Source organism: Trichoderma atroviride, chromosome 1 (assembly GCF_020647795.1).
Source record: "Trichoderma atroviride chromosome 1, complete sequence".
NCBI lineage: Eukaryota > Fungi > Ascomycota > Sordariomycetes > Hypocreales > Hypocreaceae > Trichoderma > Trichoderma atroviride.
The window spans coordinates 4,014,427-4,026,258 of record NC_089400.1 but is presented as its reverse complement, the minus strand read 5'-3'; the positions used below and the strand labels follow the sequence as shown (position 1 = coordinate 4,026,258).

Here is an 11,832-nt window from a genome sequence, read left to right as displayed (position 1 = left end):
TGGTAAATTCTCGTGCTAGGCACGAAGCTGGCCTAGCAAAGTCCTGGAGTGTCCAAATAGCCGACATGGCATGAATCTACTTCAAAAATAGCAGATGTGAGGATTACCACCGCACAAGAAGCATTCAGGGGTAGTAAAAGGTTCACGGGCGAAGAACAGAGGTGGAAGAACAGGTAAATTTTGGAATTGCAGACTATTAATTGTAAAAATGTTGCACCGCGAGGCGATTCTCTGCCTCTCGCCGCCATCAATGGACCGCTCAGAAAAGACACTTGGTAAGCTTCGCCAGCGCCAAATATAAGAATGAATAATGATAATAACACAATTTTCGGGACATGCCAGTCTCCGATAGTATCCAAAAAAGTCATTCTCAAATAGTATTCCCAATGCGTTGCCCTCATAAACACCGATATTAAAAAAGAAAAAAGCACCTTTTCGTATCCCCGTCGTGGTGGTCATCGTACAGACATTGTCGCTTTTCAGATTGCATGCCGAAGCATTGCAACCGCTTGCCACATCCAAGTTGAGTGGCCGTAGCAATTTCTTTCCATGTCAACAAGCTTTGTTGTGATCAGTCTCCTCGTCAGACAGGAACACCTCGTTTCGAAGTCTGGACAGATGATCGACGTGTCTATGGAGTTCCTTCTCCACACGAGGTCCGCGGCCTCGGCTGCGGCTTCTCATCCGCTGCTGCGACTGAAAGACGTCTTGACTGGCCGGCGAGGCAATTCTGGAAGGGCAGTGCTCGCGGCGCTTCTCCCGCAGACGGTTGTGGAGTATAAGGCGGTTTGCGGAGGACTTGACTGAGGGAGACGAGGTTCGAGAAGTCAGGCTGAAGGGAGAGATGGAGCGTCGACGGGATCGCCCTCGCAGCGTGCTCGATTCATCTGGGCGCAAGCTCTTGGAGCTGGGAATATTGCGGTCACGTGTCCGCCCTCGGAAGCCGTCGTGGTCGGAGGGAGGGACGACAGTCATTGTAATATCGTGGAATGTGTCGCTAGGAGGCGCCATTGGAAGCTTTGGTAGCAGTTTTGGGCCTCAGCAGGTTCGAACCACGGAATGTTCGGGAGAAAATAGAACGTCTTTGGAAGAAGTGATGGAGCTCGAGTCAACCAGGGGGTGCGGAGTTTCAGCTAGGCCCCAAGCGTCTGTCGTTTGCTGCTCGTATTGTGCTGAAAGTACGGAGCAGGTAGTGATAATATGGAGTACAGTATCGTACTCGTGTGGAGAATTGGAGAATTGGGAAATAGGCCACGAGGTGCAGGTGCAGAGCCAAGTAGGTGGAAGAAGAAGCGCGGCGGAGGGGAGCACTCGTGGGCAATATATAAGTGCGAGTCTGGCGGATGGGGTGGTTCTTCTAGAAGAACCGGGGCAGTGGCATGAACAAAGAGGCGGAACTGCCGACAAAGATGTTTCAGCCAGAAAGAAAGCAGCCGATGGATGCGGTATAGTGAGAGAAACGAAGCAGCCGTCGAGAAGATGAAGAGAAGCCAGGGGTTGGAGGCAGGACTCGTTATTAGTAGCAGGAACTAGCCGTGTGGCCGCGGTACGAGTACGCAGAAAACAATTTATAGACTTGCAATGCTCAATTTAGCTGAGGCCGCTCCATGCTCGGCGGTCCAGGGTCTTTTGACAGGGGCCCGACAGGTGCTGTGCAGCGTGCAGCATCCCGGCAAAGCAAAGCGTCGGCCGGGTCACCTGAGCAGCCCGGCGAGCAGAGGCCTGGGGGTGGCTGATTATAGCGGCCTTGGGGGGGGTCTTGGGGGGGCCTTGGGCGCCAATCAGACCGGCTGGGCGCCCGCCATGTCTTGACGCCTCCAGCAGCTGTTATTGCCGGTAGCGTTCCTTGGAAGAGCAGGGCGGCCATCAGTCCTGGTAGCGTCAACCTTGTAAACTCTGAGCCAGCAAACGCCAAAGCTGCCTGTGTGTGGCATTTGATGCGGTTGCTGCCCTCTGGATTGAAACCTTGTTTTTCTCTCTCGATTGGCGTTGACGCGCCCAGTGTGATCGGCGTGGCATGTCTCTGCAGTCTGCAGACTTTGGGGGTCTCGCTCAGCGGTTACAGTGCCCGCTACATGCAACAATGGAAGCGACTGGAACCAACAGCATTTTGCCGGCCAGCCCAACTGCAGATCGTGACACCATTCGCAGACAGCAGCGTCAGTTACGGCGCCTGCAGCCAACAGCTGCCGTCCGTCCAACGCCACCGGCCCTGTCTGCAGCCATTTTTGGCACATTGAGCATCTCTGTCAGCGTGACGCCGGCGTGCATACGAGCGCAGGGAAGACGCAGTTGGTAGACCACACAGCCCTGCAGACGATACAATGCGGCAGTGGCTCGCATGCCCGCCCAGAGACGTCGCCGAATCGTGGGGCCAACAGAATTCATCAAAGGGCCCTGTCCTCCTGTGGAGAGCCTGAATTGGCTTTTGTTAGAACACAGCCGTAGTGACTGTATGCCGATTCTGTAGAGAGAGCTCGTCACCAACACACCATGCACAGGCGCCCATCGACGAAAAGTCTGTGGCCATTTTTAGTTTCTGATACTGATCGAAAATGGTGGCGAGGGACTACTGGATGGCACTACTGGGAGGCACATTTCCGCGTCTTGGTCATCTTTGGCATCTCAACCTCGATAGCAGCACTTGGGCCAGGCAGAGAGGCGGCAGACATCCCAACTACCGCGCTTCTGACTGCAAATCTTGACGCCTCCCAGTCTATCTGATCGTTTAAAATAGCTACTCCTACTGTGACACAATCGCCAAGCAAAACAGGTCGACGGGAATCGGCCGCGTCTTCTCCACTTGGACCAAAACCTTGAAGCCTCTGATGCTGCTTCTCCATGCCAGCAGCTGAGCATAGCAGAGCTTGCTTGATAAGCTGATAACAGGAGCAGTGACATGCCTCTCCAGATGTTTTGCTCTTTGGCGGCGATACCTCACCTTAAGACGACTACATGTGATCCCTCCCTGCACTAAAAACGCCTGGATATCCGGAGGGGACGGCTTCGACTCCAATTGCGCTGCATCAGCGGGAATAGGGACGTTTGGGATGCTCCGGTATATACACACCACTACGATCAATCGCTCCCTCCCAGATTATGCAGAAGAAAACCTTTCACTGTGAGATCGAGATGGCCCAACGTTCCAAGACGTCAATGGACAGGGACGATCAAACGACGTCGCCAGGGATAGCCATGATAGCCTATTTAGACTAACGTTAGTGCAAACCGGGGGGTTCAAAGAAGCTGCTGGTGGTCTCCGTACTGGCCCCTTTGATGATATGGACGCAAGGCACATCCTGTAGATTGGCAGCCTGCGGTTGGATGCTAAGAGCGCCACTGAACCAATGGCCAAAGTTTGACCGTCGCCTTGTTGACGGCAGGGCGATTTCTCAGCACAAAGAAGGACAATGGACTAGGCCTTGGACTTTTTCGCCTCCCCAATCGCGCTGTTTTCATCGTGCCGGGGCAACGGATCCGGATGCATCTCAAAATGCGTGATTCATTGTTTGGACTTGTGATCGGGCTCAAACAAGGAAAAAATGAAGCTGCTCTTTGAGGGCCGCGTAATACGGAACGGCTGGCTAGATCTGGTGACTGAAAGAACATTGCAATCTGTCAGGCCCATGGCGAGTGCGGCGGAGAAACAGTCATTGACCATCTATCCATCTATCCATCCATGCTGCCGCGCGGAGACTTTCATCTGCGTCTTCAACGGCTTTATCCGCGCTTTGTGTGCCCTGTCGGCGTGCTACAGTATGCTAATGACAAAGTCCCTGGAGGCAGGGGACAGGGCAGGGGCTTTTAGTCTGGAAGCATGGGGTTTGCCTTCTAGAGATTCTTCGGCGCGCCCCCTTTCTTGGGTGATTCCTTTCAATATACGGCATCTAGCAAAGTTGCGAATCCCATTCCAATCAAGATATCCTTGCGCGGCTGAATCTGGAGGCTTGTATCCATGTAATTGCAGTTTTGAATTAATAATTCAGTTGTTGGATGAACTGCATGTCAACTCATCGGCTTTGGTCAGCCGCGAGTCGTTGAAAGTAGAAAGTAAGTTGCCAGTAGCAATTGCAGAATGTGCAACCGATTTGAATGAAACGCTGCCTAAAGCCTTGGCCATGGACCCATTACTGAGCGTGAACGATTTTGACCACTCCGCTTCTAGCCTGGGCTTTGTCCGAGCCAATTCGCGCTATCAATCTAGATTTCTGAAAGGATAAAGTTGTTAATGTGTGAAGCAAATAAGATGTATGCTAAATCTGGTGTGTTTTACAGAGCTTTTACTTGTACATGTAGGAGAATACTAGGCCTGGATCTACATTTATTTATGCGTGTTCAGCGTACTCTACCAATTAACGCGCGCTGTCTCTTACACGTCTGGAGAAGGCGGTACCAAGATCCGCATCATCACTTTAGGCGAAGAAGGCCATTCTTTAAAGATGCATATGCAGTGAAGTTTAGGAGAATATACATACATCAGGATAACACGTTTGTTCAAATGTTGTTTGGTGGGGTGGAAGACGCCATGAGTTTTGCGCGAGAATCCGACTAGATCGAGAGGATGTCGATTATGGCCCCTTGTTTCGGTCAGATGCTCCGGATGCAATGTACGCTTTTGTCCCTTCCAATCATGATACAGGCAGGGGAATTGTACTAACGCTGTTTCATAGATGGGATGGCCATACAGACCAAACCCGACAGAATCTTGAAGAATATATAGAGATTCAAAATCGAACAATATTTTGAAATAGTCAGAGGAGATTGGGACCCAATCGGCAGCAAAGGCTATTCTTGACTTTTGCCAAGCGCAGGTATGGCCTGATGGGGCTGACTTGTGGGATTGTCATCCGCGAGATGATGCTTTATCCCAGAGAAAGCGAGCCTTCTTCGCCTCTTGAAAAGCCAGAGAAACGTTCACCACCTCATCGACTAATGTTGCTGCTACTTCATCTTTAATGGACTCAGAAATCCAATCCATCCAGCATAGCAGGCCTCTACAACATACGGAATGTGGGCTGTCTTCTGCTGGACAGGATTCGCTACATGCTGAGGACGCTCTTAGGCAGTCAACTGAAAGTCTTGACAATGGCGGCAGCGGCGAGAAATCAGATACATGTACAGGGCGAATATTGGACGTCGCAGGCAACGGCTTAAGGCGGCGGTCTCGGTGCGGATATCCAGGCTCAAGCTTACAGCTGCCAATGGCTATGAGTGCTGGTTCTCTATGGATGATTTAGATATTCCTGGGCGGTGCAACGCATTGACGGTGGATATTTTAACGCAGTAAAATATAAACTAGTGGTAGAGGTTCTTCCTAGGATATAAAGTTTTCTGTTTCTCTTTGAATATAGACTACTTTTACTCAGTATCGAGTCTATGAGCACATGGTTATTGCTGTCAATCAAAGCTGGAATGAAGAGTTCTGCATGGAAGAATAAGAATTAAAATTGGAAGTCCTAAATCATTGATCCTCTGTGGCGCAATTGGCTAGCGCGTCTGACTGTTAATCAGGAGGTTGGAAGTTCGAGCCTTCCCGGAGGAGAATTGCAAGTTGCTTGTATTTTTGCAGATTCAAAACACAGCTTGGCATCTCAATACTAGGGACATGTATCAATGATTAGTTAGGAAGTTGGTTGTGTCATTCTTTTTGTCTGCTTGCATTTATAGCAGATGGTTTTGTGACTCAACCTTGAAGCTCCCGAATAGGCAACTCTAAGCCACGATGACTCTGAGAGATCAAAGTATCCAGCTGTTTTGGCTGGGACATGGAAAAACGCCTCTTTCTGCTGCCCCCAGCTCCCATCCAAACCATCTTCATTTACTTCTCCACCACTTTTCACCACTCCATCTCACTACAAGGCAGCAACGCACACCTGCTCTGGGCGGATAAGCCGCAGCTCACCGAAAAAGAGTCACTGCAGCTTAGCCAGATGAGGCACTGCTCTCCAGGCAGCCGCTGCATCATCCGCCACCCAGTTGGTACCTGAAAAAGGCATCCGGCTTGCCTCTCGTATTGGCATTGGATATACTTGGGGGATACGCCGCGGTACAAACCAGCCCCTCGTCTGCATCCAGCAAGCATCCGGCATCTCTGCCCGTCAACTGGCCAGGACCTCCCATCACCAGCCCCGCCGTCTCGCATTGCCAGCAGTCACGCGGGGCTGTGTGTAGATTCTTTGTAGCCGGCCGTAGCCAGTCGCTTTCTGCAGCAAGCCGTAACTGTTCCGTGGACACGCATGCGAGTGGTTCTGCCAGGCAGGCGAGGCAACCAGCCGCAGCAGCCCAGCAAAGGAAATAAAAAATAAATTGCCGTCATTTGTGACGATGTGTTGGCTTGGGGATTCTGGATTCTGCACCTCTGTTTTTTCTCACCTCCCTGTAGTGGTGATTTCATTGGTAGGGACCTTGGGTGCTTATAAAAGTAGCGGTAGTTTACGTGTGTGCACCTACATGCACAGTCGTCAGTCAAATGACTTCAGCGGATTTATAGCTTAGCTCTCCCTGGCTGTCGATGTGCCTGCCATCCTGGCTGCATTTTACCTTTCTACATCCTTTGCAAACTGTCTTTTCCATCAGAGCCTCATTCTTCGCATTCCATCTTCTTGGATAATCCATTGACCTTGCGCCTGCGCCACTCTCGTCATCACAGCTGCTGTTAATTTGGTCCTCTTTATCGACTTCAGCTCTTTACGGGTATATACATGTGTTGGTGAAACTGAGCTTTGCCCGCATCGAGGACGAGCTGTTCAAGCTACTCCATTGGATGCAGCTGAACAGTCTATTCCAAACTTCATCAATCATTCGCGCAAACTCAACCTCTCTATTCTGAATTCTCGCATGTGAGTGTCTTATTTCTTTTACCGGGTTGTATGCGACAGGACATGCTCGATTGCATCAATTGCTCTGTACATGCCGTCTACGTATAGGCATTGGACTCATTGCTTGCATAGCTTGGGTGTCGCAGCTCTATTCACTGCCACAGCCCTTTCTCCCACCGAATACTAGCCGATTACTTTGTTCTTGGGCTATCCATCACTAAATAAAAGAAAAGAAGAGCTTAATGGACGTTCGTATGTATGACGACCCATGGCCGGTCACCTCTAGAAGGGCGTCGATTATTGTTCCCGAGATGGTGCAGGATCAAGGGAGTTCAAGTGTCTCACAAGACACCACGGTCTCAGCTGAAAACACTCAAGGCCCTGCCCACAATCAAGAACAAGAAGCCGAAAATTATCTATCTTGGTTGATAGAAGAAAACAGTAGAGCTCTACGCGATGCCGCGGATTCGACAACGAGGCTGAGAGACGAAGACGATGACGAAAACTACATCAACCCCGGGCTCAAACTGTCACAGTGGGCCAAAGTCATGCAAGGCCTCTCATCCGACGAGGCCATCCTGACATCTCGCTTTGTCGAGCTGTGCAGACTGCGCTCTATCAGCGCAGAGCTCGACAAGGGAGACACACTTGTCTTCATCGACTACCCGGAAATTAAACGTCGCTATTCAGAGCAGACTGATTGCTATGGCATCAGGTACTCATCTCAGAAATTTCGTGTGCACTCGGAAAAGCTGCTCGCAACTGGATCTACCAAATTCGCCGAGATGCTGAACCCGACGTACCAGTTCCGAATCCAAAGACGAAGGAAGCTTACAAAGAGCCTCCCAGAAGGCATCAAGTATGTCCTTGATCTGACACCGCCTTCTGAAGGAGACGATCTTGTGTTCCAAATGACTCAGCTGTCGCTCACGCCTGGCATTATCAAATGGTGGGCCGCCAATGACCTTCACAAAGTTACTAGCTGGCTGGTTACTGGACATGATGACATATGTTCATGCGGCCAGCGACCGATTCCAGGATGGGGTGTTCCAAAGGAAGATGGAAAAGGAAAAGCCCAGGCCCAGAATGTATCCGAAGAGCCAATACTAAACAACGACAGTAACAACAATACCAACAACGCCGGCAATGACAATGAAAAGGACAGCACCAACAGTGAGAAAATAACTCCGCCCACGTCGCATGATTTGATTTCCAAGAAGATGCATGGCATCAACCGACCGTATGAGACGCCAAAGTACCGCAACATCCCCGACTATTGTCCCACACGCCACCGCAACAACATTATTCGTCTTCTCATGATGATTGAGGGACACGATGTCATGCTAGATTCAGCAAACCGTGTCTGGACACTTGTTGGTCTGGCAAAGATATTCGACTGCCCGTCCGTCGTGAGAGATCCCGTCACCCAGTGGATCATGTACAACGAAAATACAAGATTCATCGAAGTCCTGCCAGAAGAGGCATTGCAGATAGGATTTGCTCTAGAGCTCGCACAGGTCACACAATGCGCTTTTCGAATCCTTGTCAATGAGTTGGCCCTCAAGGAGGCCAGCACCAGTTCCGGACGCGACCTGAATCGGGTCACCATCTTTGGAAGAAGGCTCGGCAACTTGGATGACGAGCTGCATAACATTGTCCAGCACGCTGCCCGGGCCCTGGTGGAAAGGGTATCCATGATTCCCGAGGCATTCACGAGCGAGTTTAGCCTCGACTGCTGGATGGTTGAAGAATGGATCAATCTCCGGAAGATGGAAAGCGCTCTCGCTGAAGAAGTTAGTGCAAGCTGCGTGGTGGCATTGGAGTCTCTCCGTGTTTTGATGACGGGAATCCAGACCAGCATCAAACACTCGTTTGAGAGGCTTACAGTAGGTGATGAAAACTCACTCTCTGCATTCGTCTCCATGGACGAAGATCGGGCCACCTATGTCCTACCTGAAGATTTCGAGTCTCTCGAGGACATTGAACAAAGTTTGAACATGACCCAGAGGCTTCTTTGCCCCTTCATCTATCGGCAGCTGGGCGACGTTTGGAACATTAATGTGGGCGAATCCCAATGGCTGTCCGAGGCAACTTCAGGCTTATCCGGACCACTCATGGCTCGAGCACGGAACGGCGTCGAACAAGTATTATATGCAAAGCCATTCAAGGCAAGCATACCGAGCTGGTGGGTATTTCTGGACCATCTAGGAGAACCTCTCTCCGTCAAGGATCCGCTGGTCGACCTATCCGCTCTCAACAGGCAGATTCATGCTGCCATCTTGCCGTACAGCAGCTCATGGGTGCGATTCGACATTGAGCCGTCCCTCAACATTACCCGCCACATGCTTCTCACGCTCGATAACAACGAGTTGAAATTTTTGCCCCTCTGGGCTGGCGGCTGTAACGATGGCACTGGAGGCGTCTTTGAGGCCGAGCTTCCTCCTGCTAGCTGGGGCCCCAATGGCCCTGGGCCTGCTTACCACACCGGCAATACAATCCCATCTACATCGAGCGTCTCCGGCTCGTTGACTCATGAATTTTCCACGATGAAATTCAAGGGCAGCACCGTGGTTGGATCATTGGACGCCCAAGACAGCATATCGACGGTATACGCTCCCGGCCATGTCATTGCCGACAATGTCTCGATTGCGTCTGAATCCTTCGACGCGGATGGGCCCGAGAACTACCAAGAAGCCAGGTTTGTGATTCCGGCAGACCACCAGGACACTGGCCGAGCAGTGGACATGATGGTCGAGTCTTTGCATTCAGACGCAGATACGGCCTCTGTTGTGACGGACATGGCGGCCACTGTGAGCAATAATGATAGTAGCGGCGATGAGGACGTTATGAACATTGATGATCCCGCGACGCAGGTGATTGCTCAGAGCGACGAGAGTGATACTGAGAGTGATGCTACGCTGGAAGTGTGGGAAAATATATGGCCTTGAGCAGGGAGAGCAAAAGACGAGACCCTGGCAGACTTTCTTCTATTCTTTTTCTTTCTTCTTCTTCTCTTTTCTGTGCTGTGGGATGCTCACATTTTTTTCTCTCACAATTTGGCTATTTATTTGGATCTCTTTTGCTTACTTTTTTCTTCTATACGACTTGATGACTACAGGAATGATATAACGGATACCTATAAGCTAGGAACATCAAGATAGTGAGGCAAACAATTGAGCTTATATACATCAGAACAAATACCTATAAACCGCCTCGTAAGCATAGTGCCTTGGAAAAAAAAATTTCTTTTAATCGTGTTCTTTATTCTATAGTCAACGCTAAATAAGATATCCATTGTCTAATTATTTTTTATAAATCCATTAATTAAATGCGCAAATGTCCATCAAATCCGCTCATCACTCCATATAGAAAAAACTATGCGTATATAACCTCACCCCATATTAAGCGTATTCCCCGATCCTTTCCTATTATCATCCTTGAAATCATCCCAATGCCTTGCCTTGTACGTCTCCATATCCACCGCCTCCATGTCATCCTCATCGACCTGTCGCCTCGGGGGCTCCGTCCCGCCGCCCTCAATAATGCCGCCTCGCTTCCGCTCCTCCTCGAGGTACTCGTCTATAGACATGGTAGGCAGGTTATGCCCCGGCCGAAAGACTCCCCGGGCCATATCAGCGCGCGAGCCGACAATCGTAAAGGGCTGCAGGGGCTCGCCTTTGGGGCCGAGGATGGGGCCGCCGCCGCCGGGGCGCATCCGGCCGAGGGGCTGGTCGAGGCGGAAGGACGTGTCGGCGGGATCGTCGCCCGAAGATTGCGGCGCGGTTGTTGGTGACGGCGCGGATCGCAGCAGCGGCAGTTCTCGGTTCAGCGAGTCGAGCGCCTGGAAAGTGTTGTGGATGGCGAACTCTATGCTCGTCAGGTGCACATCGCGCACGAGCTCTTCGTCACCGTGCTCCAAGTATCGCGGATTGCGCTTCAGCACCTGGAGCTTCTCCCTCAACGCCTTCTCAGCCTTGAAGTTCGCAATCTTGCCCTCCCTCTTGGCAGCCATGTCCGCGCCAGCAACAACCGCAAAGCCATCCTCGTCGTCGCGATACCGCTCAAGCAGCTTCCCGTACGACCCCTTCACAAGGCCATATCCATCCACCAGACTCAGAAACCTCTCATACGCAGATCTCGACTGCGCCAGGACCTGCAGCCGCTGCTTCGGCGCCAGATGCGGCGTCCGCTGCACCAGCTCGGCAATGTAAAAGTCCACGAGCAGATACGGCAGCGCCGTGGTTGCGACGTCTTCGATGCCTTCGTTGGCGGAGAAGAGCGACACGGCGGAGATTTGGGCGACGGCTTGGGCGTAGAGCTTGAGCGCTGCGGAGAGATCTGCTGCGTATTGGGGGGAGGTGGCGATGGGGGCGTTGTAGACGTCTTCTCGTTTTGACTCAGCGGCTTCGAAGAGGGCTCTGAGGGACTGGGGCTCGTCGGACGAAGCCATGGTGAATGAAAGCGGAGTGCGTGTGTGTATATACAGCAATATTATAAAGTTGTAGGTATTTTTATTTGTCTTGCTTCAGTCTAATTCCTTTAGAAGCTCAGGTATAGTATCGTAGTGCTTGCTGAGAGGCTCTTGTTGTGCTAGTATGACGAAGAGAGGTTGAGAAAAAGAGCTAGAGTGGAGGGGCTGTTTGTTGTTTTGCCCCTCCAAACAGGGTGCTTAGATATCGATAACAGATGATGGAACAATTACAGTAAAAGGCGGAATCATAATAAGGATCCCTTTCCAGTCGGATTGTGGCTTAATACCTCTGTCAGTGTTTACTACTAAGATACTGTCACAAGTTATAACAGAGGGAAAAAGGGAGTTCGTTCAAAAGAGAGGAATTTTCCCTTTTTAAAACTCATTACATTTGATATAGACTAAAATAAGTGTCAGTCCAGTACAGCTGCCACTTAAGTCACATAGCGTACCCCACGATTATGACTGTTGATAACTTGCATCAAATTGTTCCGTCTTGAACTGCTGCTCAAGGCAAATTCCAGAAGACGAGGTTTCTTAGGC

The 11,832-nt window shown here is 50.8% G+C and overlaps 3 protein-coding genes and 1 non-coding gene across 4 annotated transcripts; 2 read left to right on the top strand and 2 right to left on the bottom strand.

Moving 5' to 3' along the window:
* Nucleotides 1–552: 552 nt before the first annotated feature.
* Nucleotides 553–1,011, bottom strand: TrAtP1_001440 (uncharacterized protein; the record flags this gene model as incomplete). Its single annotated transcript, XM_014086054.2, has 1 exon — nucleotides 553–1,011. One exon carries the CDS (start codon nucleotides 1,009–1,011, stop codon nucleotides 553–555), a length of 459 nt encoding a protein of 152 aa, XP_013941529.1.
* Nucleotides 1,012–5,468: 4,457 nt separating this feature from the next.
* Nucleotides 5,469–5,542, top strand: TrAtP1_001439. The gene has a single exon. It is a non-coding gene; the product is annotated as a tRNA-Asn (tRNA).
* A 140-nt stretch (nucleotides 5,543–5,682) lies between these two features.
* TrAtP1_001438 (uncharacterized protein) lies at nucleotides 5,683–11,503 on the top strand. The gene is made up of 2 exons (XM_014086055.2): nucleotides 5,683–6,839; nucleotides 6,951–11,503. Exon 2 carries the CDS (start codon nucleotides 7,061–7,063, stop codon nucleotides 9,764–9,766), a length of 2,706 nt encoding a protein of 901 aa, XP_013941530.2. The 5' UTR covers nucleotides 5,683–6,839; nucleotides 6,951–7,060; the 3' UTR covers nucleotides 9,767–11,503.
* TrAtP1_001437 (uncharacterized protein) lies at nucleotides 10,210–11,268 on the bottom strand (the record flags this gene model as incomplete). Its single annotated transcript, XM_014086056.2, has 1 exon — nucleotides 10,210–11,268. The coding sequence occupies one exon, from the start codon at nucleotides 11,266–11,268 to the stop codon at nucleotides 10,210–10,212; it is 1,059 nt and encodes a 352-aa protein (XP_013941531.1).
* Nucleotides 11,504–11,832: the final 329 nt, after the last annotated feature.

Excerpts from the sequence above, each read along its gene's own strand:
- TrAtP1_001438 (XM_014086055.2), top strand. The coding sequence starts at position 7,061 with ATGGACGTTCGTATGTATGACGACCCATGGCCGGTCACCTCTAGAAGG.